Raw genomic sequence first — 23,164 nt, forward strand, 5'->3', positions numbered from 1 at the left:
GACATTGGGCTGGAGAAGTAGCTAAGAGTTCTACATCCAGATCTGTAGACAGCAGAAAAGAGCCACTGGGTGAGCTTTTGAAACCTCAAAGCCCATCCACAATGACACACTTCCTCCAGCAAGGCTACACCTACTTCAGAATGGCCACACCTTCTAATCCTTCCTCAGTAGCACCATTCCCTAATGACTAGGCTAAGTTAAATATAAGGAGCTGTGGGGACCATTTTTAATCAAACCAGCACACCCCGCCTCAACAAAACAAGAATGAAATTATGATGGAAATAATGTAGCAGCGAGAAGCAGTTCAGCATCTGTTGCATAACTTATTCTTTAGTTGATGATTTGTGCTAATTAGTGTTTTTTTTACTGTTATTTTGACAAAAGATTTTTTCTATTTTTTGAGACTTTTTTTGTAGCCTTGGCTGTTCTGGAACTAGTTCTCTTTAGATTATGCTGACCTTAGCCTGGAACTGCCTGTCTTTGTCTCCCAAGTGCTAGGATTAAAGGTGCAACCTTTCTTCTTCTTCTAGATAACAACTGAAAATAATCTAAGAGGTTACCAGTGATTTCCTCTCTGTAGCATCAGCACAGCTTTCCCTATTTATTTCTTTGTCAAGACCTGTATGCCACTTAATTCATGGTGCTCCTCAGTCAGTACTTACTGATTCAGTGTTTACAGTAAGCATCCTGTACATGCTCTTGGTGACCTTTCTGTAATACCAGTAAAAACATGTCTTATTTACTCTTTCTAGCAACCTGATAACATTGTTTATGTGATGGACGCATCCATTGGACAGGCTTGTGAGGCCCAGGCAAAGGCCTTCAAAGATAAAGTAGATGTAGCTTCAGTAATAGTGACGAAACTTGATGGTCATGCAAAAGGAGGTGGTGCTCTCAGTGCGTGAGTATCAGTGGGAGTTTCCCTCTCGTGGCTGTTGCTAATCCTTTTGCCGTATAGACCATTTGTTTTATGCCTTGGGATCATATGTGTGTGTGTGTGTTTTTATGAGTTTCTTACTCTGTTTTTAAAAGCGTTACAGTAATGGAACTGATAGAATCCATAAAAGAGATTTAAATACAAAAGGAATTTTGGAACCCGCTTGATATAGGTCTAACTAGTGAAAAGAAACTTTAATTCTATACTTTTTTTCTATTATCTTTAAAAAATTTCTTTTTTGAGGTTATTTTTTATTTTATTTTTTTCTTTGTAGAGTTGCTGCCACAAAAAGTCCAATTATTTTCATTGGTACAGGAGAACATATAGATGACTTTGAACCTTTCAAAACACAACCTTTCATTAGTAAACTTCTTGGTAAGTATAGTATGGAGCAGTCTCTGAGATAATATGGATCTTGGAACAAATTAGGGCTTTAGTCCTGTGCTTACTGTCTTAAAAAGGTAATTTCCTTTTGTGACTTATTCTAACTTGATTTTACTTTTCTTTAAGTGCTGGAAATCAAAGCCTGGGCCTTGCATGTGCTACAGAACTGCAGCCCCAGCCCTCTAACCCTCTTCTTTATTGTGGTTAGCGTGGAAAGATGAGTTATTAGATGCAGAGCTTTCTAGAAGAATTTGTGCACACAATACAGAAAATGTAGTTGTAGTGATAGAAGTTGTGATGATAGTAAGACCTTTCTGTTGTCCTAAAGTTAGGTATACTTAGGGAGTAGGGAGCATGGAATTAGGAGGTTATATCTTTAACCTTAGCGTCAGCTCTTTTCACATGAAATGCAGTGAGAGTGCTGAACCAGCCTTGCAGAACTATTACATGTGTCCGTGTATTTTTAATGATGTAAAGGTGAGCATATTGTTATCTGTTCCCTTCTCTCCTTGGTGTCTTACAGGAATGGGTGACATTGAAGGACTGATTGATAAAGTCAATGAGTTGAAGTTGGATGATAACGAGGCACTTATAGAGAAGCTGAAGCACGGTATATTTGTAGCAAAAAGGCATTTGATCTCAGTTTTTTTGGTTTTTTGTTTTGTTTTGTTTTCTTTCTTTTTTCATGGTACCGAGGAGTGAACCAGGGCTTTGCACATGCTAGGCGAGTGCTTTACTGCTAGTCTACCTCCCAACCCATTGGTTTCTGAGAACATGTCTTACTGTAAAACTAGACTGGCCTGGGACTTTTGACCCTCTTGCTTCTACTTGCAAGTTATAGGCAGGCACTACCATACTTTCCCTTGATTTTTTCTTTTCTTTCAAAAAGAATTGTAAGCCAGGCAGTGGTGGCACATACCTTTAATCCCAGCACTTGGGAGACAGAGGCAGGTGGATCTCTGTGAGTTCAAAGCGAGCCTGGCCAGAGTGAGTTCCAGGACAGCCAGGGCTACACTGAGAAACCCTGAATAGCAAGAGAACAAGACTGGGAATGGCATGGGCTTTTGAAACCTGGAAGCCCATTTCAGTGACAGTTCTCCAACAAGGCCATACTTTCTAATCATTCCCTAACAGCCCACCAACTGGGAACCAGATACTCAAATATGTGAGCCTGTGAGGACCATTACCGTTCAAACCATCCAGACTATCCTTGAGCTTGGAATCCCTTTGCCTCAGCCTCTGGAATGGTGGAGTGACAGGTGTGTGCCTGCTGATTCCATCAATCTAGAATCTTCCAGTCTTCCCCTTGCCCTTAAAGTGCTTGTGAGTGATGTCATTGTGTAGTCTAGGTCCCATCTTCTGCATAAGGTTTTGACACTGCTATATTTAGCATTCTGAGCCAGCCTCCCGAACTTTCAGTTTCTCACATCTTGATCTCTCCTTACATGTCCTACCTGATTCCTAGAAGCCTATGATGCATGTTCCTTTGTACTCTATAGTTTTGTTGTCATTCATAAGAATCATTTGATAGGACCTCCTGCGTGAAGGTCAGGGTCATCAGTGTCCTTCTTTCATCTTCACAGTGCCATGCTCAGTATCTGATACATTGGTCCTCAGTACATATGGATTCATTGCCTCCTGAGTTCTATGTCTTCTGTCATTCTTTGTTGATTTTTTTCTTTTTCTTTGAGAATAGTCTTGGAGCTTGCTATGTAGACTAGGCTGGGCTCGTCCCCCTACCTCTGCCTCAGGAGTTCTGGGATTAAAGTTCTGCATCATGTACTGTACATAGTCTGTCTACTCTCTGACTCTGACTCCTCAGATATCTGCAGCATTTTTGTTTTTATTCCTAATATTCTGCTTGTTTTAAGGTCACTCTCTACTTACCTTCCAAATACAATTATTGTGCCAATGTTCTCCAGTTAACATTTGACAGTGTTACTCAGTTTTTCTCCTTTTAAAGTTTTCATTTCATTTTATTGCATGGACTTTGTGTTTCTGTCACTTTGTTTTATAAAAAAAAATTTCACGTGTGTGTTCATATGAATGTGTGTATACCTACACATCATGTCATGTGTATGGAGATCAGAGGATAACTTGCAGGACTCTCTTTTCTCCTATCTTAATTGGATTCTGGGGATCAAGCTCAACTCATTAGGTTTGGTGGCAAACACTTCTACCACTGAGCCATCTAGCTGGTCCACACTTGTTTGTGAACGGCCAAGTGGATGCTAGGATCTAAACAATGATTCTTAGAGCAGAACTGGAGGCACTCTTTAGCATTGAACCATCCATGGCTCCAGCCCAGGCTTTTTAAAAAATCCTGTAACGTCCATTTCCCCCCAGTCAGTTTATTTCACACAGCATGATCTCTCCCTTAATTTATTGTTATCATTACTAATGTATGTATGTGTGAGTGAATGTGCTGTGGCAAGTGTGACAGATGAAAGAACAACTGGAATCAGGGCTCTACTTCTACCTTTTTATAGTTTCCAGAGATTAATCTCAGGTCAACAAGTAGCATGGCAAGTACCTTTATACATTGAGCTATCTGACCAACCTACATAATTTGTTTTTGTTTTTGAGACAGAGTCTTCCTTTCTAGCATTGAATGACTACAGACTTGGAATCCTTTCTTCTCAGCCCCCTAATTGTAGCAAGTATAGGTGTGAGCCACTATACCCATCAGCATAATATTTTTATAGTCATCAATGAAGTTATATGTAACTAATTTTTTTCAGATAGGGACTCTTTATATAGACCTAACTGTCCTGAAGCTCCATATGTTGAGCAGGTTGTCCTAAAACTCATAATCTGGGTTTCTGTGTGATTGATGTGTTTATCTAATGTGCTAGAGTAGTAGTAGGCTTCTGTGCGGCACAGTCTGACCATGTGCCTACTACCCCTTATATATAGCATTCATCCTGACCCCCACACAGTGACTGTGCAGTGAATGTTTGTTGATTGCATAGTGTGCTTCAAGATGAATTCGTGCTTGCTACTATATCTGAATTTTCTTGTATTGCATTTCAGGTCAGTTTACATTGCGAGACATGTATGAACAGTTTCAGAATATTATGAAAATGGGCCCATTCAGTCAGATCTTGGTTAGTTACCCTTAAATGTTTCTAAAATTTCTTTATACTTTTTTGTGTTCATCTTATTTTTACAAAGAAAGCAAGTTTATAGACTGCAAAGCAGCAGGCATGGCTGTAACAGGAGAGCCACCTGCCTTATTAGCATATACCAATTGTGTAAAATAGTGGGGTTTTCTTATGACACTTTCATGAGTTTATTTGGTGTACTGTGTTTTTCATTGTAATATCTAAGAACATATATACCTACATTAATCATTGGATAAAATGGATCTTTTAAGAATTAGTTTCAAAGTTACTATTTAAATATTGACATTTTGAACAATATCGAGTCATTGGTGACTATATTTAAAATCTGTTTTAGGGGATGATTCCTGGTTTTGGCACAGATTTTATGAGCAAAGGAAATGAGCAGGAGTCAATGGCAAGGCTAAAGAAGCTGATGACGATAATGGACAGTATGAATGATCAAGGTAAGAAAGGATGACTTGACTGGGGCAGTATTCTGAGTATCAGCAAGTTCTGAGTGGCATTATTTTCTTGTTGGCAAGATGGAAGAAACTTAGACCAAAAGATTATTTTTAAATTGATGTAGAATAACTTGAAAGCTCTAGACTTAAAGGGTTATAATTGTTGGGCTGATTTGTCATTGAGAGAAATGTGAAGTATAATACTGTTGTTGTAAAAATATAAAAAATATAAAAAGTATGGTTGTCTTTTATCCACACTAGGTCCGGTACCGCCATGCCCCAAGATATCTGCTGGGTATCTTAAATCTCAGTCAGCAAAGCCTCTCACCCGCTCTGCTCCGTCCCATATCACACTGCCAAAGGCCCCTCTCTGAGCCTGGCAGCAATCTCTCTACCTATCTAGCTCCCAAGGCAGAATTCCATGCCAGAAACACACATCCCAACTCTGTGGTGGACCCTCTGCCGCCACACACTCTCCCAAACTCAGTTCTCCACATGAAAGAACACACGACACAATAACACTTGGCCCAATTGATAAGATATAATTGCCCACCTAAACATACAAAGCCCAGTACCATCCACCCCTTAAGAACATTAATAACAACCTGTAAAGGTACAGCATGGAATCTTAACTTCACCTGCCATATTGTCCTGCCACAGCTTCTCTCCCTGTCCCTCCTGTCTCTTCCTCCTTTCCGTTCCAGTCTCTTCCTCTTCCCTCAAATTTCTCTCCCACCCATCCTTCTTTCTCATCCAATGACAGGCCTCGTTCTATCCTGTACCAGCCCTCACCTGTATTTGTATTTTAAAAATTAAATGGGGAGAAGGTTCTGGTGAAGTCACCTGAGTCCTGAGTAGTGACTAGGCAGCCATCCTTGGGGCAGCGAATTAGCATCAAAATACAGATAACTCCAGGGGAAACCACAGTATTTCCCCCTTTTTGTCCAGGTAAAGGCCTTTTCCCTTATATATAAATTGAGTACAATTATTACCATTCTACAATTTATAAAACATATACACTCAAAACCCAGTCCATCAACTTTGTCTATTAACTAAAGCACCTTGTCATCTATCCTAAAAGAGTATAATTTTATACCAGACTTACATCCTGGTTTGCGATCATATGCCATCTAAAAAACCACCCTTTCAAATTTATTATCTTTCTCAATGCTAAACAGCTTAGGTTGTCTATGAGACTACCAGTCTTCAACCACATCAGAAATCTGAGATATATCTATACACATAGGAAGCCTAACATGGCTTCCAGAACTGAGAGGTTGTAGAGACAAATCTCCACCAGCACAGTCCTCTGTTAGCAACATGTGAGTGCAAGTCTTCAGCCTTCTGGCCCAAAATCAACTGACAGACTGTTGAAATGAAGATTTTGAAGGGCTGATGACCCTGTCTTGGCAGGGCTTATCAGTCAATTATTCTGCATAGTTTGTCCTTTTCTGGACAGTATTGGTCTGCAGATGAAACAGGCAGTTTTGTCCAGTGGCTGCCCAGCCACAAATGTTCCTCATCTGGAGGTAGAGATGTTCACATTCTTCATTAAATCCGCCAAAAGGGAACTGTTAGGAGCAGATATGTCTCAACAAAAGATAAATAACTTTAAATCTCAAATTTTGGATTTCTGACGTTTTTGAAAAACATCTATCTATATAAGGTAATCTAGACTGTTGTCTTTGTATCCTAAATATTATCTTGAAAGTACTCTCACAAACTCAGAGCCATGAATTTGCTATTTGGCCCTTAACTCACATGTGTAATCAGCTCAGAAGCTTGTAATAACATCAAAGAAGGACTGGCTTTAAACCTTGTATTCTTATTTTTATTTTTTTTTCTTTTTTCTTTTTTTCGGAGCTGGGGACCGAACCCAGGGCCTTGCGCTTGCTAGGCAAGCACTCTACCACTGAGCTAAATCCCGAACCCCAACCTTGTACTTTTAAACTTTTTTTGACAAATAAATTCTATTCCAAAGCAAAGATATGATCCCAGCCTAGCTACCAAATGAGATTATGACTGTGTAACTCAATCTAGCTAATTCCTCCCTGTTAAATCACAACCATTTCTAAATTCCTCATAAAAACAACTTTAGAATAACCTCTTTCAGGCCCCCAAAAGTCCAGGGAATTGGGGCGACAACTCCTCCATAACTTCTTCAAGCTGTACATCGGTGTTGAGATATCCTTGGGGGTAGGGGTAGGAAGATTGAAGCAAATGCTGTAGCCCATGTGTCCTGGCTGGACCCAGCTGAAAGTCCTTGAGACCAGGAATCCAAGTAGGCACACACTGCAAAATACAGCTCTCAAGACAAAAGTTTAAAATCGAGATATCTTTTTGTTTGATTCTCCTGAATCTAATGTTTCAGGCGGTCTACCTCTATCAAATCTGATCAGTATGACTCTGTGAGGTTTCCAGAGCCTAATTACACTTTTTAAAAACACAAAGACAAAATCTTTCTCCCAAAATACTGTGTTCCTTAGTCTGTAACCAGAAAAGCTTGTGTCTTGCACTCTCTCCCAGAGGACTAATATAACCATAAAACTCAAAGTCACACCCATTATAAAGATTGAACAATTTTTAAAAAAAAGGAAGTACTACACAATAGTGTTAAACAATGAGCCTGATAGGCTTTTGTACTCTGAACTATCAGGAAATAAACACAAAATTCCTGTTAAGAGAACCTGAGCTTCCTGTTGTGGTAAATAACAAAAGTAACCACAAACCCTCACTAGCCAGCATCAATGAGCCATATGGCCTTTAGCGGGGTAATTCATAAAACAAACTAAACACCTTCTATCAATTCTAATACTAATAAGCAACGTATCAAACCAGGACTTTAGCCCAAAATATATCCATCTGTTAAGCTCTCTACCCGGAGCCATAGATTTTATTTAGCCTTAATACCCTAAATATATATCTATCTGTTAAGGTCTCTACCTGGAGCCACAGATTTTTTTTTTTTTTTCCTTTTCTTTTTTTGGAGCTGGGGACCGAACCCAGGGCCTCGCGCTCGCTAGGCAAGCGCTCTACCGCTGAGCTAAATTCCCCAACCCGGAGCCACAGATTTTTATTTAACCTTAATAACTTGTAAATATCACAATACTCTACTTGGAGTCAGTGACTAATTTTTCTCTAAGTTCCGAACCATGGATGAAAATCCCCACGTGATTCGGGTAATCTCTGTACTATCCTTAAAAATAAACGTAAACACCTTCTATCAATTCTAATACTAATAAGCAACTTAAAAATCAGGACTTTAGGGTTGGGGATTTAGCTCAGTGGTAGAGCGCTTGCCTAGGAAGCGCAAGGCCCTGGGTTCGGTCCCCAGCTCCAAAAAAAAGAACCAAAAAAATAATAATAATAATAATAATAAAAAATAAAGGCTTGTGCACCACCTTAAAGGGTCTTTAAAAAAGAAAAAAAAATCAGGACTTTAGCCCAAAATATATCCATCTGTTAAGCTCTCTACCCAGAGCCACAGATTTTATTTAGCCTTAATAACTTCTATAATATATGTCTGCATTCACTCTGCCTGGTGATACAGACATTTATCACAACTCTCTATTTGGAGTCGGTGACTAATGTTTCCCTATCTAAGTTCCAAATCATGGATGAAAATCCCCATGTGATTCGGGTAATCTCTTTACTCTCTAAAAACAAACTTAATCACCTTTTAATAATACCTGTCATTAAGAAGTAGCTTGTCAGTTCGGTCCCCAGCTCCGAAAAAAAGAACCAAAAAAAAAAAAAAAAAAAGAAAGAAGTAGCTTGTCTAACTAGGATTTCAACCCAAAATTCTCATGGAGCCCACATTAAGGAATATGAGTATCCTGAAAGACTTTCTCATGTAATCGCTAACTCTCTGATCTGCCAATACTTTTCACACAGCAAGGGACCTACAGCCTGCCAGCACAGTTTGCTTTTGTGTTTGTTTGAAGTTCCCGCTTGAGACATCATGTGACTCAACATGGCGCTGGCCTCCTCTTACTTAGAAAACAAAACTTTCTCTCTACTCTTAGGATTACTAGTGAATTCTTGCCCATCACTTTGGTTTGCCATCTGTTGTAAAAATATATATATATATAAAAAAAGCGCTGTTTTTTCCCCTGCCCCAAGTCTACACCAAAGTGCCCCCAAGATATCTGCTGGATATCTTTTATTTTATTTTTTTTTTTTTGGTTCTTTTCTTCGGAGCTGGGGACCGAACCCAGGGCCTTGAGCTTCCTAGGTAAGCGCTCTACCACTGAGCTAAATCCCCAGCCCCATCTGCTGGATATCTTAATTCTCAGTCTTCTTGGACTTGCCCTCACCTGTACTTTACAAATTCAATGGGGAGGTGGTTCTTGTGAAGTCACGTGAGTCCTGAGTATGTGACTAGGCCCTGTCCTTTAAGCAGCAGAATTAGCATCAAAATACAGATAACTCAGGGGGTTGGGGATTTAGCTCAGTTGGTAGAGCCCTTGCCTAGGAAGCGCAAGGCCCTGGGTTCGGTCCCCAGCTCCGAAGAAAAGAACCAAAAAAAAAAAAAAAAAATACAGATAACTGCAGGGCAAACCACAACATAATTCTTTAAATGAGTTCTGAAGAAAGAGTTATATGTTTTCATTATGTGGATACAAATAAATGGGAAAGTTACTATGGATTTTGAGAGAATCCAGGGTTTAAAAGAATTAAATGTTGGCCAGGCATGGCTGTACACTCCTTTTTCCAGGTATTTAAGAGGCAGAGGGGGCGGGTCTATTTGAGGCCAGCCTGGCCTGTATAGCAAGTTCTAGGCTAGCTAGGGATACATAATGAGATCCCATCTCAAAAATAATCAGGGGCTAGAGGGATGGCTTGGCAGTTAAGAGCACTGGCTGCTCTTTCATAGGTCCTATGTTCAATTCCCAGCACCCACGTGGTGGCTCACAACCATCTATAACTGTAGTAGTCCCTTCGGATACAATACTCTCTTCTGGTGTGCAAATGTACATGCAGACAAAATACCCAAATACATAAATGCATCTTTTCTAAAAATCTATTTATAAATAAATAAACCCTGGTCTTCTGGAAAATGAGCCAGTGGTTTTAATCTCAGCTACTTCCCCACCTTGATTTTATTTTATTGAGATGGGTTTCTCTATGTATTCCTAGCTGACCTATAAACTGGCTTTGTAGTCCAAGCTGTCCTTGAACTCAGATTTGCCTGCCTCTGCCTCCCAAGTGCTAGAATTAAAGTCATAAATATACCCACTACCCAGCTTCCCCACCTACCCTGACTCCCAGTTTAAAAAGTTAGATACTTATTGGCGTGTAGTAGAGGGACTTGATAATACATGTATGGAGGTCAGAGGACATCTTCGGGAAGTTGGTTCTCTCTTCCCATGTGAATCTCAGGGCTTAGCAACAAGTACCTTTATCTAAGCCATCTGGGCTGCTTATTAAGGGATGCTAGGGATGTCATAAAGAGATGTTGGAATAGACTTATCGTAATAGACTTATAATCCTGTCACCCAAGAGGCCAACCTGAGATATAATGAGAAAGAGACTGAGATGTATTTTCTGTTGTTTGCATTTTAGTTTTGTTTATTTTGCTTTGTTTTGTTTATTTGTTTGGGGTTTTTGTTTGTTTTTGAGACAGTCACATTATAGAATTTTTCTTTTTCCCATTCCCTTTTGTCTTTCTTGAGACAAGGTTTACTGTGTAGCTCTCACTGACCTGGAACTTAAGATCCTTTTGCCTCAACTTTCTGAATGCCTGTGCTACTGACTGTGTATAGCTCAAAGTAGATATCTTAACTGAAATCCACCTCATTCCTTACATTGCATACAAGTAAGGGCAGAACTCCACCTTATATTTATATTCCAAATGACCAAAAAGCTGAAGGGGACGCTGGAGTATAACTGCAAAAGGATTAGAATATTTCCAGGTGTAACTTCTCCATTACAGGAAATTGAAGACCTTCTCTGTTAATTACACACAGAGTCTGTCTTGCTTATGAGCTCTAAATGTGTGGAGTAGAAGTTGGCAGCTGTTTAGGGTAGGATGAAGGTGAGTGCGTCTGCTCTCTTTTTGAACTACGTTATGTTCTTGTGATATGTGGAGGACATGAAAGGACGCACATGTAAAATGCAGGGTGACAGGTGTAAAGTTTCAGAAGTCCTCAGATATTTTCCCTTTAAAGCCAGGTCGTACTATGTAGTCCTGTCTTGTCTAGAAGTTGCTGTGTAGTCCAAACTGGCTTCAAACTTACAGTGATCCTCTTGTCTCATGAATCCTGGGATTTATTAAATCTGTTTTGTGATTTGATCATTTATATGTATGTTGTTCTTTATACATGTTATAATGTACAGAGAAATAAAATATCTCTGTAAAATGAAACAAGCTGGGGAGAGGACTCATGGAGTGAGAATATTTGCTATGAAGCAAGAGGACTGAATTTCAAATCCTCAGAATCTATGCATGTCTGTATTCCGCTAACCCTTCTGCTGAGTTTTGGAGACAGGCGGATCCTTGGAGCTTGCTGACCAATCAGCCTACCCAAAACGTCAAGCTTCCCGTTCACTGAGAGATCCTATGCCAACAGATACATTTGGAGAGTACACATCTGTTCACACATATACGTCACACACACACACACACACACACACACACACACACACCCCTGCACCTATAGCACATATATGTCTCATACACACACACACACACGTACCCATAACACATATATGTCACACACAAGCAGCCATAGCACATATATGGCACACACACCCCTGCACCTATAGCACATATATGGCACACACACACGCACACACACATAGAGCTGAGAGTTGGTGATATAGCTCAGTTGGTATAGTGCTAGCCTAGCATACAGGAGTCTCCACTGGAATCCAGTAGACAGGGTCTAGTATCAAACACTGCAATCCCAGCCCTCAAGAAACAGAAGCAGGAAGACCAGAAGTTCAGGGTCATCCTCAACTTCCTAGAGATTTTGAGGATCTATGATATATGAGATATATGAGGGATATATGAGATCCTGTATCTAAAACATAAAAAAATTAAAAGCCATCTGTAAAAGCCCGTTTGAATTTCCTTTGTTAGTCACTTTTTCCTTCTTCAGTCCCAAGTTTTGTCTCAAGTTTTGTCTTTATTCCTATTTTCTAATAAATATGCTTCCATTTTTAGGACAGAGGCAGAGTGCTTGGCTACTGTGATAATGAATGATAATTTTATGTGATGAAATTATTTGTCTTTGTCTGCAGAACTGGACAGTACAGATGGTGCCAAGGTTTTTAGTAAGCAACCAGGCAGAATCCAAAGAGTTGCCCGGGGATCAGGTGTGTCAACAAGAGATGTGCAAGAACTTCTCACACAGTATACCAAGTTTGCCCAGATGGTCAAAAAGATGGGAGGTATCAAAGGGCTTTTTAAAGGTGAGAGGAGAAAGAACAAAGTATCACCTAAAAGAACAAAGTTAAGAAATAAAATATTAAAGCCCAGTAGTCTCATACTGGAAAAGTGACTGGTGAATTTTGTGTCAAAGGGGTTGGGGCTTAGCTCTGTGGTAGGGCCTGCCTGGGTCCCTGGGTTCTGTCCCAGTACTAACGTTAACTCAATGTTAAAGTCAAGTACTACCATGATTAATCATGTGATACATGGTTTATCTCTTCAGAATCAAGATGGTAGACATTAATATTGAAAACTATTTTTATCAACATACATACCATAATTTAAAGAACATTAGAGTATAAAAAGACTGAAATCATTTTCTCTTCCTCAGAGAATTCCACAAATCCTATTGGAGACAACAATTGATATAACCACTGATCTTTTTCCCATATTGCCAAACATTCCTTAGAATATATTGATTAACTAGGTTGGGTATCTCATGTTTGTACTCCCAGAATTCTTGAGACAAGAGAAGCAGCAGGAATGTTGCTAGACTGGTCACCTAGTGAGTCCTAGTCTAGCCAGGGCTGCATACCTAGAACCAGCCAGAACAGCACCAGCCAAAATAAGAATGGTATATCTTATACACATGTGCTGTGTTTAACCACTCACTCCTACGCTTCCAGCAGTGTGTCTTTGTGCCTCTTGTTAGAGCCTTAAGTTGACTTGTCAGTTTCTAGGCCCTTCCGTAGAATTAGTTCTGTTCTCTTTGATGGAAGTATAGTAGACACTAGTATATTTTTTGTTTGTTTTGTTTGTGTTTTGAGACAGGGCTTTTCTGTCCTCTGTAGCCTATGTAACCCTAGCTGTCCTGGAACTCACCAAGATCTACCTGCCTCTGCCTCCCCAGCGCTGAGATTAAAAGTGTATGCCACCAAAGTACATTTTCTAGTGCAGTTTCTAGTTTTTTTTTTTTAAAGATTTATTTATTTATGTATTATATGAAAGTACACTGTAGCTGTCTTCAGACACACCAGAAGAGGGCATCAGATCTCATTACAGATGGTTATGAGCCACCATGTGATTGCTGGGATTTGAACTCAGGACCTCTGGAAGAGCAGTCAATGTTCTTAACCACTGAGCCATCTCTCCAGCCCGTGCAGTTTCTAGTTTAATGGTCACTTTTTCTTTTTTAGTACATTTTCAGTTCTAATATTTTAAAGTTTTTTTCCTTTGTATGTATAAATTGGCTTTCCATTGTGAATCACTTCTTCCCTGTTCAGGTCTCCCTATTGCTCTGTAATAACATCTTAACAGACTTGTTTTTCACCTTTAAATGTCATCCCGTTTTTCATTTGACTTTATTTCTATTTTCTAATGAGTTTCTATGTTTAGGGCTGGAGGTATAACTGAAAGGTAGAGTACTCAGCCAGCGTGCTTGAGGCTCTGAGACGCCTTGACCGCTAGTCCTCCATTTCCCCTCCAAAGTTACCATTTTCTTTCTTTCTTTTTTTTTTTTTTTTTTGGAGCTGGGGAAAGTTACCATTTTCAAGTGGGCACAGTGCCTATAATCCCAGGATTTAGGAGGCAGGAGGATATTTTCAAGTTCAGAACCAGTTAGGGCTGCATAGTAATATTTGGCTACAAGGCTCTACATCTGCCCTCATTAGCTGCTGAATAAAGTCTTTTTGATAATAATTATGCATTTAACTTTAATGAAGTATCTTTTGGCAAACAGACACTATGTAGATAACCATTTTACTTGATTAGTAAAGGTCTTGTGTCCCCTGAATCATTTGAAATAATTGATATTTCTTTCCTGAATGGTCAGGGATACACCCAGGGCAACCCAAGAGCACCACATGCCCATGTGGTTCCATTTGGTCTTTTGGAGTTCTCTGAGCATACACATGCAGACACCAAGCTGTCTTACTGTATCATTTGGTACCTGCCATGTGGTGGTCCTCACAGCTTTCCTTCCTCACCATGGTCCCTAGCAGGGGCTGCCTAGCTTTGCTGCTTGTTGTACTATATAGTGTACAACTTGGGCTCTCAGGGGTGAGAAGGGAAGGAAGGTCTTTCTACCTTAGATTTCTGTTAAGCAGTTGCTGTTGGAGAACCCATTCAGTCCAGATTTGCTCAGAGTGGTTTATCACATTTATAACTAAAAATATCAGGGAAACATCACAACTATAAGAAAATACTTCTAGCCCAGTGTGGTGACTTATGCCTTTGATCTCATCACTCAGGAAGTAGAGGCAGGGGGAATTTCTGTCCAGTGTGACTTCTATAGTGAGTTCCAGGCCAACCAGGGCTAATGCAGTAGGAACAATGAAAAGCCCTTTAAATGATCCTTTATAGAGAGTTTCTTGTGGTTTTCATTTTTTAAAAAAAAATGTAATTGAGAAAAACATTAGTAAACTCTGCATGATATTTTACACTATACCATATACTAATTGAATGTTTTGTTTTATCAGGTGGTGATATGTCAAAGAATGTGAGTCAGTCACAGATGGCAAAATTAAATCAACAAATGGCCAAAATGATGGACCCACGAGTTCTTCATCACATGGGTAAATATAAAATTCTTGGTCAGTTGTAGCACACAGTTAAATATCCAATGGTTTGTAGTTTAACGGTAAGCGATCTGTAGTGATATATAAAACCTGTTTAAAAGACAAGTAGCTAGGACTGGAGAGATGGCTCAGCGGTTAAGAGCACTCACTGCTCTTCCAGAGGTCCTGAGTTCAATTCCCAGCAACCACATGGTGGCTCACAACCATCTTTAATGAGATCTGATGCCCTCTTCTGGTGTGTCTGAAGACAGCTACAGTGTACTCATAAAAATAAATAAATCTTGGGGTTGGGGATTTAGCTCAGTGGTAGAGCACTTGCCTAGCAAGCGCAAGGCCCTGGGTTCGGTCCCCAGCTCCGAAAAAAAAAAGAAAGGAGAAAAAAAAAATCTTAAAAAAAAAAAAAAGACAAGTAGCTGAAGGGAGGTGGCCATTTAAATCCCAACTCGAACTAATCATTCTAGAGAAGGAAGTTTCTTGAACAGTATGAAAAACCTTACAGAGAGAGAGAGAGAGAGAGAGAGAGAGAGAGAGAGAGAGAGAGAATATGTCTGCCTGTCTGTCTGTCTGTCTGTCTGTCTGTCTGTTGTACATGGTGTGAGTGTGTGCTCATGCTACAGTGTTCTTGTGCAGATCAAAGAACAAACTCCAGAGTCTTCTACCTTGCTGAAGCCGTGTCTTGTTTTTGCTGCTGCTCTGTGTAGTTCAGGCTAGCTGGCCCACAAGCCTGTCTCTTGCTGAGCGTTGAGATTACAGATGCACACTGCTACAGATAGCTTTCTAAGGGTTCTGGGAGCTAAATGGGGGTCATTAGGCTCAAGTAGCCAATACTTGACTCACTGAGCCAACTCCGTAGTTTATAAATAAGCTGAGGTTTTATTTTGTCTTCTGCTGCCATGTGTCTGTGTGTCTGTGTGTCTGTGTGGCATATGCATGTGTATGCTAGTATAAGTACATGTGGAGACCAGACCAAGTGTCTTTCTCTCTTGTCCTCTGCCTTTTTAAAGATAGTGCCTCTAACTGAACTGACTTGGCGCTTGCTCTCTCAGCTGGGCTCCTGGCTGACCACTAAGCTCCAAGGACCCACGTGTCTCTTTGTTCTGCTCCTCACCTCCCAGGGTAGGGATAACAGAAGTGCTGGCTACCATTCCAGCTTTCATGCCCTGCTGGATGTCCAGATTCAGGTCCTCATGTCTGTGCAGCAATCAGGCACTCTACCTAAGCAGCCATCTGCCAAGCCCAGATTTTTCCTAGTTTTTAAAAATTATTTTATTTATTTACCTGGGGATTTGAGGAGGGGTTTGAGACAGAACTACGTAGCTTTGACCGCCCTCCCTGGATTGGTGTGAAGGCCAGCTTGATCCTCCTGCCTTTGCCTCCCAAATGCTAGGATTAAAGGTTCTGCCACTGTGTGTGGCCCATCAGGTGTGATTGAGGGCAAGCTGTTTCATTATCTTTGCTTCTGAGATGGGGGTGTCAGATGGTCTGGGCTAGCTGGATGTTGTTATATTTCTGAGTGTGACCTGGAGTTTCTGACTCCCCACCTCTATCTCCCAAGCTCTGGGATTATAGGTCTTGAGTTCTAGGGATTGAACCCAGAGCCTGGTGCAGTTTGGGCATGCATACTGGACAGACACTTTATCAGTGGAGCTACACCATCTTTCCTCAGGCTTCTTCACTGACCTCCCTAGTTTAGATTTGGATGTTGTAGAATTTTTGAAATCACATAAAATTTTGAACTCTAATTCCATTTTTACTGTGCAATCTTTGAAAAGTCCTTAAAACTTTCTAAACTTTCCAGTTGGAAAGGTTGTAGGCAACATTCATCTGTAGGTAATATTCATCAGGAGATTGTGACAAGAGAATGATCTAATTACTATATGTGATATAGTAAGGACTTAGTAAATGGTCAGTTCTTTTTTTCTGTAAGTCCTTTGAAGCACAGCCCCTACCCTGCACTAATCAGTTTTAAACTAATTCTAGTTACAAGAAGACTTGGTCTTGACAGAAAAAATGTTGTTTGGACTTCTTGATTGTAGACAGGAACTATTCCAAGATCTTTTTATGTTTTTCTTTATTCCTCATGGTAATTTCATGAAGCATATATTTCATGTTCTTAGATAAAAATAAATCGATAATTTAAATTTTGCATATTCTTAAAAGCTACTGACTTAATTGCTGAGTACTCCAGAAGTTAAGAGTACTTAGGCAGGAGTTGGAACCGGTTCAGAGTCTCCGGGTCACATGTGTGTTCTTCCCTTCTCCCTCCAGGTGGCATGGCCGGCCTTCAGTCGATGATGCGGCAGTTTCAGCAGGGTGCTGCTGGCAATATGAAAGGCATGATGGGATTCAATAACATGTAAAGAAGCCGCCTTACTAGAGACGGACATGGCTGATTATGTTATCCGCTGAGACCTCACAGTTTCTCTCCCACTTGCAGACGGGGAAGAAGAATTTCTTGCCTGTCTTGCCTTCATTCTTCTGTCTCACCTTTTCCTTGTCTTCCTTCCCTTCTCATGTTTGGGAGGAGTGACTGATTCTTGTGGAAGTCATCATTTCTGCTTTAAATCTATTAGTTCTCAACGTCATAACACTTCTTAAGTTAAACAAATCATGATGTAAAATTTTAGTACTTAAAGGTTTTTAATTGTCTCAAAGGCCAAGCATTACATTTATAAACAGTTGCGATCAGTAAATTACATGATATTGAAGAAAAGTGCTACAAAATAAACTTCAAGTGATAAGTTAAAGGGTTCGTTAACTTTCTTTATGGTTTGATGTGGTCAGCGTACCACCCAGAAAATAGACAAAAAGCCAGCAGGTACATTTAAAGGGAGATATGGTAGAATAATTTAATCATGAGTATTAGAAAATGTTATTTATTTTAGAATAAAATAACTTTATTACAAGAAACTTTAGCTTTGCCATTTAAAGTTGAAATCAAGACTTTGGTTACAATTCATAATGTATGATATTTTATATGAAACTTAAATTTCTTACATGCTTTGGAGACTCGTGATCCTTGATTGTTTTTAAAGCCATTTTTATGTTTCTTACATACAATTGAAAAGTGATGTGTTTTGATAATAGATAATACATACATTTGCTAATGGAAAGTAATATTAAATTATTAGACTACAGTATTACATATTAAAAATAATAAGACCATGGCAACATTGGTTGGGTTATTGATAACTATTGCTGCCTATGTCTGTCCTGGGATCTCAGATAAGTAAGCTTCAATTCCAGCAAAGCAAGCGTTAGCACTTGTGCCATAACACATGTGTGAAGGTCAGAGAACAACCCATTTTTTTTCTATTTTCTTTCTTTTTTGGTGTTTTTTGTTTGTTTGGTTGGTTGGTTTTTGTTTTGTTTTGTTTCTTTGAGTCATGGTCTCATTATAGCTCTGGTTACTTTTGGAGCTCACTATGTAGAACAGGCCGGCTTCAAACTCACAGAGCTTTGCCTTCCTCTGTCTCCTGAGTGTGTGATTAAAGGCACAAGTGACTATGTTGGGTTTCAGAGGACAACTGGCAGAAGTCAGTTCTCACTCCACCATGTGGGTATAGGGATTAAACTCAGCTCAGTCACACTTGGCACCAAGTGCCTTTACCCATAGAGCCATGTCACTGGCCACAGTGACAGAGAGAGAGAGAGAGAGAGAGAGAGAGGTGGGGGTGGGGGGGTTGAGTGCATTCTCCTCCATGCTAGTGTACACATTGTTGGAAGTCAAGACAACCTCAGGCGCTAGTCCTTGCCTTCTCCATTGTTTAAACAGGGTCTCTTGTTTGGGGCGTTCCATGTAGCCAGGCTAGCTGGCCTCCAAGCTCTTGGGATCCTCTGGTTTTCGCCTCCCATCTTGCTGTGGAAGCACTGGGGCTACATTGCTACCATGTCTGACTTTTGTTGGTTTTGGGAAAATGGCCTGGAACCCATGACAAATCTCTTGCTTTAGCCTCCTAAAGGCAGGAATTTTAGTAAATTTACCATTCTTAGAGAAGTATCCTCATAAAGAATGCAGTTGAGTTGGGCATGGTAGCACTTAGCAAATTCCACTATTTAAATAGAGGCTGAGGCAGGAAGATCATGATTTGGAAGCCAGCCTACGTTAGGTTGGCCCTGTCTTAAAAACATAAAATGCAACAAAATGCATCTGGTTCTGTGGTTTGCTAAGGGACAGATGTTTTAGCTAAGAATTGTTAGCAGAGGAGTAGGATTTCCCTAGTGGGCATTGTATGAATCCACGAGAAAATTACATATTTTATGTCCTGCAAAAGTGGCATAGCAAGGTATAGCTATAGAATCTGAAACTAGAGAAAATGGCAATTAAACTGCACAGCACCTTTTCTGGGTATGCGTGTTAGTGATTTCTGTTTTCTGGATATTTTGTTCTGACTAAATAAAGATAAATGAGATGAACCTTTGGACATAGCATCCTGAATGTCTTCTGCATGAGTTTTGATAGTTTTATGTCTGATTTGAACTTTATTTTTCAGAAACTAAATGGTGACAAAGTTAAAAGATCATGATGCCCTAGTTTGGTGTATTGCTAGGGGTTCTCTAGAGTCACAAGACTATGGAATGAATCAGTAATTGATCAGTCCGACAAGGCTGGATGGCTCAGCTGGTCTTTTATATATGCTGGAATCCCAAATAAGTAGGATTCGATGCTGGTGAAAGAGTGGATGTGTCAGCAAGGTGAAGGACAAGCAGGCAAGGAGTGAAAGCTTCCTTCTGTGTTCTTATCCAGGCTTCTAGCAGTTTAAAGGTATATCTGTCTGCCTTAAAGTTTGAAATAAAGTTGTGTGTCCTCCCACCTGAAGATCTGGATCAAAGTCATGTGTCTCAAAGGCCTGCACTGTAAGTGCAGTCACCCACCTCAAACCAGTCAGAAAATCTCTCGGTGTGCCCACTATTTCTTGATTGACCATTCCAGGTGTAGTCAAGTTGACAACCAGAGCTAGCAATCACAGTTAGCTTTCAACTTGTATTCTTTTTCATGAACTTGAACTAATTGCCCTTTATTTTTTACCACTTTAAAAACTTATTTCTTAGATTTAAGCATCTGACAATTTTCCCAACTTCAGGCATTAGACACATCAAATATTGTATGGCACTTAATTGTTAAATTTTATTATAAAGTTGCTTAAATATATGCAAGCATAAAACAGCCTAGTTGCCTTAAACAAAGTGCTTGCATAGTTATAAAACAAAAACAAAATTAGGAATTAAATAGTAACAAACTCCAAAACTAAAAAGGGTGGATAACCATTTATTTAATTTTTAAAACTATTTTAGATTATAATATAACGTCATTTCCCTCTTTCATATTCTTCCTCCCATATACTCTCTCCCTTATTGTCTTTTAGATTCATGGACTCTCTTTAATTGCAACATACGTGTATGTGTGGAGGTGGGTTTATGTGTATTCTCAAATACATAAATATAATCTACTCAGTCTGTATAATGTTACATTCCACCACCTAAGGCTCAACGAGTGCTGACTATGCTATTGATAACCATCTGATTTGCTTTTCTCTGGGGGTGACTATCTCTTTCACTCAGCATTTCTTAGTTGCCTGTTGTGTTTTTGTGTAAGGGTGAAGCCTCAAGGACTTTCCTTTGTCCATGGCGTGTCTGTTGGTGTTGTCCTTGTTCAGGTCATTTTTAGGCAGCCATGTTGGTGAGCTTTTATGTGTATAGCGTCTGACATTTCTAGGAGACACAGTCGTAGGATGTTTTGTAGAACTATTATCCATCAGGATTGGATGCCTCAGCTCTGTTTTAATTGATTGTTCTTTCTGTAATGGTCTCTATCTGATATAAGGAGAAGTTTCTTTGATAGTTTCTCAGAAATCTATAGGTACAAGGAAAAATGTTTAGAATTTGGTTAGTTATGAAGGTTTAGTAAAATGACAGTTGTAGATTTCCCTCCAAGATCTGACTTTACTAACCCCTGGGTAAGTTGGCTAGGGTTCTAGTATCACGCATAATTTCCAGCCGAATTAGAGAACTGTTGGCTACCCCCAAGGTCTGTGTGCCACATACACATTCCATGTATGGTGGAGCAAATGCAGGGACATCTGAGGGCTCACATCTTGATCTGCAAGGAGGAGCAGGAAGACTGACACACTGGGGAAGGGAGGAGGCCTTTGAAACCTCAAAGCCTGCTTCTGGAATCAGCTCTAAGGACACCACACCTCCTAATCCTTCCCAAACAGTCCCACCAACTGGGACCAGATGTTAAAGAACAGGAGCCTATGGTCATTGTCATTCAGGTAGGTCTTCTGGGAAAGCAGCAAGTGCCTTTAACCAATACCATTCTTCAGTCCCCAAATTCATTTTCTTTAAATTTTGCTTTAAGTTCCAATTACAGTGTTTTGAACGTCATAGTATTTAATCAAAGTCATCTTAATACCTCTGCTTTTGGACTGAAAGTTACTGGTATGATTAATTGGCATCTCGGTTGCTAAGAGATTAGCTTCAACTTTAGCTCTAGATGAATCGTCTAGCTTGTGGCATAATATTGTAGTAGTTAGGTGATGTCTTAGGGTTTTACTGTTGTGAAGACACACCATGACCAATACAACCCCTTTTTTCTCCATAAATGAGACCACCTCTTTTACTTGAAAATTTTCTTTATGCCTGAAAATCAGCAAAAATATGTTGTCATATTTCTCTTGGGCTTCAGTTGCAGGGCTGGGAATGGACTTCACACACACGCCAGGCAAGGCAAGCTCTACCACTGAGCTTATGTCCCCCAGCCTTGGGATGAAAACACCACCTTGAGAAAAGTTCTACTTAAGGGATAACCTGAAAGGTAACTCCAGATAAACACATGTACACAGATACAACTGCACGCACAGTGTGCAAAAGCCACCAGAAGATCATGTTCAATGAATACTACTGATTTCCAGTTTTGTTTGGCTTCATTTTCTTACACTGTGGGTAGATCCAAATTTACCCTTATAGCTCTGGGTGCACCGTTTTAGTTTAAAGGTCAAGAATGTAAGAGGACGTGTGCAGTCTTCCTCCATGTTACGACTTCTTTAACCGACAGTGTGAAAGACATGATCTTTGGCATGTGGCTTTGTCGCCTGTTTCCATTTAGTTGTGCTATGACAGTTTGGAAATGGCTATAAATGCATGAACAACTGGAATTTCTTTGATATTTTGCTTTGTATGGTGGATTTATAATGAATTGCTCTCCAACTTCGCCTGTTAAGAATCTGCTGTTTGATGATGGCTCAGTAGTTAAGAACTTTGACTGGTCTTCCTGAGGACCTGGATCCAATTCCCAGTACCACATGGCAGCTCACAACTGTCTGTATCGACAATTCCAGGAGATCTGGCACCTTCACAGATAAGCATGCATACAAAACACCAATGCATATAATTTTTTTTGAAAATTGCTGTTTTTAGAAAATTATTTATAGTTTATAAAAATATAGCTTACATTTTGAATTTTCAATAACCATGGTACTTGTAAACCATGAAAATTATTCCGATTTAGCAGTGAAAATAGATACCTACATTTTAATAATGGCGATTGTTGATTGCCCCTCATGCCAGTAAGAAGGACGAGATATTTGAATACATACAGTGCAGAACTGTGTTGTTTATAAGACCGATTCACAAAACTTAACAATTGGCTATTTTCATTCATCACAGTCTGATGTGTTAGACTATTTCATTGTTTTGCTTATGCCACTGTATTGCATTACATCATATCATAACTTGTTAACTTCAAGCAATTTGATTTCTTTGTATTCATAACAATTTTTTAGTAAAGATGGATTTTAAGGAATTGGTCCTAAAGTATTATTTTTAGATTGTCATAAGGATAGAAAGTGTACAAGAATATTAGGCTGAGAGTAAGGAAAAGAACGAGTGCCCTGTAAGGAAGCTAACTAAGGTCTGGGCCTGCTGCTGCCATCCTGAATAACACATGTCATGAAACGTTAGGGAATGTTTCTGAATTGTGACTTCTATGAAAATACAATTTAAATCTATCAAAGCAGCCAGACTTGGAATCCCAAGGCTGAGAGGCAGGTTTACATATGGGGAAGAAGAAAAAAAAAAAAAAGCACTTGTGGAAAGCTGAGAAGGAAGTGCGGTCTCTGAAAGCACCACTCCTGCTGCGTGTCCCATTCCTCACAAAATGGCGTGTGAATTAAAAGCCCAACAGGTGAATTTTGCTTAGTATGTTGGGAAATAGGGATCTTTTATTTATTTTAGGACTGTGTGTGTCAGAAAACATGTTTAAAGAGGAATGGGGTGTAGTCCCTAAGGACAGCACCACAAAATCTGTTAAAGTGGTGGCCAGCCCCCCT

At 39.7% G+C, this 23,164-nt stretch overlaps 1 protein-coding gene across 2 annotated transcripts in view; it reads left to right on the forward strand.

The window, feature by feature from the left end:
• Srp54a (signal recognition particle 54A) overlaps positions 1-19,250 on the forward strand; it is a 39,710-nt gene extending 20,460 nt beyond the window's left edge. The window contains exons 9-16 of one of the 2 annotated variants that reach the window (NM_053871.1): positions 753-901; positions 1,212-1,312; positions 1,845-1,931; positions 4,355-4,428; positions 4,781-4,889; positions 12,132-12,302; positions 14,736-14,831; positions 17,103-17,581. In NM_053871.1, the coding sequence (NP_446323.1) occupies positions 753-901; positions 1,212-1,312; positions 1,845-1,931; positions 4,355-4,428; positions 4,781-4,889; positions 12,132-12,302; positions 14,736-14,831; positions 17,103-17,194 (879 nt within the window). In that variant the 3' untranslated portion in view covers positions 17,195-17,581. Of the gene's footprint in view, positions 1-752; positions 902-1,211; positions 1,313-1,844; positions 1,932-4,354; positions 4,429-4,780; positions 4,890-12,131; positions 12,303-14,735; positions 14,832-17,102 lie in introns of both variants that reach the window. The other variant, XM_006240097.5, reaches the window with a different exon arrangement.
• The last annotated feature ends 3,914 nt before the right edge of the window (positions 19,251-23,164 follow it).

Source organism: Rattus norvegicus, chromosome 6 (genome assembly GCF_036323735.1).
Source record: "Rattus norvegicus strain BN/NHsdMcwi chromosome 6, GRCr8, whole genome shotgun sequence".
In the NCBI taxonomy this organism is placed as follows: Eukaryota; Metazoa; Chordata; class Mammalia; order Rodentia; family Muridae; genus Rattus; species Rattus norvegicus.